This window comes from Anopheles maculipalpis, chromosome 3RL (assembly GCF_943734695.1).
Source record: "Anopheles maculipalpis chromosome 3RL, idAnoMacuDA_375_x, whole genome shotgun sequence".
Classification (NCBI taxonomy): Eukaryota; Metazoa; Arthropoda; class Insecta; order Diptera; family Culicidae; genus Anopheles; species Anopheles maculipalpis.
This window is the reverse complement of record NC_064872.1, coordinates 38,267,418-38,272,575: the sequence shown is the minus strand read 5'-3', so window position 1 is coordinate 38,272,575 and position 5,158 is coordinate 38,267,418. Positions and strand designations below refer to the sequence as shown.

Sequence of the window (5,158 nt, the reverse complement as noted above, 5' to 3'; positions counted from 1 at the left end):
GATGGCGGCACGGAGCAGGAACGAAGCACGGAGCGGGAACGAAGCACGAAGCGGGAACGCAGGACACCACGCGGCGGCGATACGGGCTGAACGCGTGGATCGGCCATTGCTGGAAGCACTACGCGAGCACTAAGCGATGGCGGCACGGAGCAGGAACGAAGCACGGAGCGGGAACGCAGGACACCACGCGGCGGCGATACGGGCTGAACGCGTGGATCGGCCATTGCTGGAGGCACTACACGAGCACTAAGCGATGGCGGCACGGAGCAGGAACGATGCACGGAGCGGGGGTTGGTGGCACGGTGGTGAGGCAGTCACTTAATGTAAACGTCGTCCGCAGCGTGCAACAACGTATGATGCTTTTTGCTACACACTTGACACCGTTTTTCGCTTGGGCACTTTGACGCTGGATGCTGCTTCGATAGGCAATTCACACACTTACGTTGATCCATCACGAAGTTGACCCTTTGACATGCCGATCGCACCCGTAGCTCCGGACAGAGTGTACCTACGTGACCCGTCTTGTCGCAAGCGTAACACCGACGCGTGCCTGTGTACTTGCTGTTTGCTGTTGCCGGTTGGGTGGCGTTAATCGGCCGAGATGAAGCGATTGCGTCCTGCTTGGCGAGAACGGGTTGAACCGTGGCGGATAGCGCCGTACGCGCTGGTCTTGCAGGTGCGCTGTTAGGGTGGGCACGCACCACTTCCTTCTTCTTCGGCTCGTAGTAGAGTTGGTTGGAAAGCCTATCCAACTCCCCCCGTAGCTCCTTCCACGTGGGGATGCTCTGAGCGTCCAGTCGCCGAGTGATGCGTTCGGTAGTTCCCTCATCCAGCTTGCCCAGCACTATCGACACAAGGAGCCCATCCTCGACTGACGTGGCTCTCTGGTCCGTCGTGCCCGCAATTTGTTTTGCAGATGCGATCGACGTCTCGACCACGTCGATGATGCGCATCAGGCCGTTCGCTGATGCCGTGGCCATCTTTGGAATGTCGAGCAGTTGTCGAAAGTGCCCGAGGAATGCGACTCGCTTTTTATAAAAACGTTCCTCGAGCTTCCGCCAAGCCTGCGGAAACGGCATTCCTGCGTTCTCAAACGCCTCGCAACTGTTTCTTGCAATATCGCACCGCTCGAAACACTTTAGGAGGAAGGCGTATTTATCGGCATCCTCGGTGAGACCAGCTATACGCTTTTCGAAGCGCCCCGCGAATGCCGGCCACTCCGATGGCGAGCCGTTAAACCTCGGCAGCTCGATCCGAGGAAGATGGTCGGGTCTCGTTGCCGCTGTTGCGAGCGTCACGTCGAGGGAAGGGACTGTCGAACCCTCACTTTGTCGCAGCTTCCCCAACGCACATTTGGCCTTCGCATAGGCCTCGGTGAATGTGCCGCGTCGAGGGTTCGGACCGGTCAGTGCCTCCAGTCGCAATAACGTAGCATTACCGTCTTGCCACAGCGAGTTAAGAATCGCTTCCTTAACACTGGCCATCGCTGGATCTAGCTTCCCGGAGCTGGCCTCCACAAATATTTCACGCACTGCTGCTTCCAGTGCCGTGAGCTGGCGGGACGCCTCAGTGGTGGCTTTTTCGTCTGTAGCCATTTTGCACGTAGCACTGTTTAATGAATCGTCACTCGTCACAATCGTCACTTCGCGACACTAACACGTCACAATCACGTCGCAATCACGTCGGGGTCACCAATGATTTTGCACGAAGCCGTCACGTAAAGATTAGCAATAGCACGCAGCCGTTTGATCATTAACGATTTATCAAATTCGCTTTATTTACCGTTATAACATATCACAGTTAGTCGCACCGTACGCTGTTTACTCGTCGGAAGGTAAACTGATAAGAGATCGTACGATCCGTTGATCGTACGCACGAAGCCTTTACGAAGGATCGGAGAGAGGATCCACGCCGGAAACTCTCTCCCACGCGCTTACGCAATTGACGTATGGCAATAACGCACTTATCGGTCCAGAACGCATTCTAAGGCAGGGGTCGTCAGTGCGTTTGGCGGACGGGTATTGACTGACGTTAAATTCAATAACCAGTTCTTTTTCTTGGCCCACTCTATTGATGTCCTGATCAAGCCAATGAGCTCACTTGGTTCCTGTTATTTTCCCTGCTGATCCGGCTGATCTTACGAGCATCTTACCATGGGGCATTAGTTCAGCATACTTCACGTGTCTCAGCTGTAATATCCTTCCGTCTTTGACTTCTTTTAGGTGTAAAGCACCACGAGACGTATGTCTAGCGGCGAACTAAACCCTTCTAAAGGCTAAATGTACGGAATGCAGCTACCCTGAAGTAGATTGGAAGTTGAAGCCCCTATTAAATTATATCTACTGACTATACGGTGGTTCTTTGTGATTTCGGAGCATCTCGGGCTCGCTGAGTCTGTTTACTGTTAAAACCGCCACTGCCCGTGGTACAAAGCAAATCAGATGTCGATGATGTTGATGCCATCCGCGAAGGGAACACAAACAAACATAAACATCGCGACCAAAACAGCAACCGAAATGTCAGCAACATTTGATATAAAATCAGTAAATACGTAACATTATAACCCTCTGGTCTGAGAAACATGAGAGTCAGTCCTCGTGCACCAGTTTCCGTTGAGAATCGATAGATTTCAACAACATTTTCGACTCTGTCATGTTGCACTACATACCGTCTCTCAAAACGTGTATCAGCAACTAGTTTGGTCTTATTTATGGTTTCCTTGAAATTGATAAAGGCAAGACTTTCGAGGAGTATTTGAGATAGAATTGTATAATCATCATTCACGTTCATGGCTTGAAAGTTAGAAAAGTCCACCGTGTCACCCTGTTTGTACACTGGATGAATGACGCCCAGTTGCTATCGTCCGGTAATTCCTCTGCTTTCCTTGCCTGGTCGGTTATCTCGTGCATGTGCTTCGTTCAGTTGCTTGCCCGAGAAGCACGAGCCAGTAGGTAATCAGGTGTACGTTATGAGATGACTAAACGAATATCGAGTTTTTCGAATCCGATAGATTGATAAACCATTGAATTTTTCTAAAGCTCCGAGAAAAACTTTGTTTCCCGTTTGATCTCTAGTTCTTTTTGTGTGGGTCACAACACATACTTCTGCTTACATTCCAACTTACCGTGTTGCATAGGAAATGATGTTTAGTTTTTTTTCCCATAGGAATAGGTTCGAATAAAATTCTTGTATGCCTTCCAAGTACAATTAACTTACTATTGTTTGCTTATCCTGAAGCAGCAAACAATCAAAATTAGATTACACTCCTTGCAACGTATGGTTTTGTTCGACTACCACACTATTGCTGGCCACTATTTGAATCGTAAAATCGAATGCAAATTAATAAAATATTGCAAAACACTCTTATTGTTTGTCTGAAGTGGACTTTATGTTTCTTTGCATAAGTGCTCTTCGCTTCGAGAGTTGGGTTTGCATTCCGAACAGATAACAGACCTACCACCGATGGGATGTTACTCAGCTCGTAGCCAACACGTGGCAAAGAATAATAATAATATCGCTTGCTAAGGCAGCTCAGCAGGCACACTTTACAGCGGTGCAGCTGAAATCTGTGCAGTGCCGGAACGAATCGCAATTCTGTCCAGCTCGGGTGGGGTTTTGTGAAAGTACAAATTTGCATGTACTTAGGTGCGGTTTGCTTAGCATTCGTTTTCCCCGAGCTGGTTGTCAGTGAAAGAAGCGACCGTATTTACTCGTCTTCGATCGGTATGGTCCGGTTGTAAGTGGAATACAAACGCGCAAGTTGGTACAATCAAACGACCGGTATAATGTGCTCGTAGTGTAAGGCCGACTGTGCCGACTCGGTGTGAGTAGAATATTCACTTTACCAGCTGTCCCCAACGGCCGAGCTTATTATGGTGAGTTTTGAAAGGAGATTTTTAGAGCAGCTGCACACTGCTCACTGCCAGTCCGTGCCGATAGTTGGGGAATCGAGTGGAAAATGGAAGGAAACATCGTGCAATACTTTGCATAGATTTAGTCACTTCTTACCGGTGAGCACAGGTGTGATCGGGCATGATCATCGATGCTGTCTGGCAGGCAGCAAGAGCATTGCTTTTCCTACCAAGAATATCGCTATCGTGGTACATCTCGTTTCCTATCGTAATCTTTGCAGTCGTCGTACTCGTACCATTTGCTCGCCACTACACCGGGCCGGAAAACCTATCACAATAGCGAATCGAAATTTATTCCAAACCACTCATGTATATAAAGTGGCTCAATTTTCCATCCAGGGGAAGGGTGAATGTGATTGTAAACAAAAAAAAAAAAAACGAAGAGCGAAAAATCTCACAAACTGGTTCACCATACGGAAGTGATCGAGGAAGAGCCTGCTGGAAGTGTATAAGTAAAGGTGGGAAAGCATCACATCCGCTTCGGTCAAGTGCAACAGATCGTGCGAGAGATGGTTTTTGCGCAGGAATCGGTTTGGTTTGGGTGTGTGTTATTGAAAAAGTTTATTTTTTATTCTGTGTACTTTTGCGCTTTTCATGTATGCAGTAGCAGGTTTTCCGTATCACTTTTTTTCTTTCATTTCGTTTAAACTAGTTCCTTTCAGTGCGAATATCTGGTTTAGTCATAGCAAGAGGTATTTCTTCTGAAGAGGATTGATGTTGTGATACGAACAAGGAGAAACCTTGAATAGTAATAAATGTAAAAAATATTGTACAGATGCAAAAATCCGATAATTTGTTTTGGAATTAAAATCAAAGTGACAAAAATACAACGATTCGTTATTTTAATATTTTTATCAGTTCCTCAGATACATGTACTGAAGTCCTGTCAATTTTGATCTTGACAAAAGACAAAGCTACTTGCAACCAGTTTTTGTTTCGGCAATCGTAGATTTACGAAAGAATGAAATGAAATAAAATAGTGAAAACATGGGGCTGCCCAGTTGTTTACCCACAGCGGCACCGGTCTTCAAACGGCAGGACCGGGGTTTAAATCCCATCCAGACCGTCCCCCCGTAGAAAGGACTTGACTATCCAACTACGTGGTATCGGCAAGTCTAGTAAGCCATCTGATGGCCGACGTGACCCTGTAAGATGGTAAAATTTTATGTTGGAAAGAGAAGCCTTTAGAGAGACTCATTGGGTACTTCTAGATTTTTTCAGCTTAGAACCGTCTACGGTCTTTCGGA

General features: G+C 47.5%; 1 protein-coding gene across 1 annotated transcript; it reads right to left on the bottom strand.

Annotated features, from left to right (window-relative positions):
- Positions 1-314: 314 nt before the first annotated feature.
- Positions 315-1,595, bottom strand: LOC126560606 (uncharacterized). Its single transcript, XM_050216561.1, has 3 exons — positions 1,284-1,595; positions 615-1,052; positions 315-557 (listed from the first exon to the last, which is right to left on the bottom strand). The coding sequence occupies exons 1-3, from the start codon at positions 1,593-1,595 to the stop codon at positions 315-317; spliced, it is 993 nt and encodes a 330-aa protein (XP_050072518.1).
- Between the last annotated feature and the right edge of the window lie 3,563 nt (positions 1,596-5,158).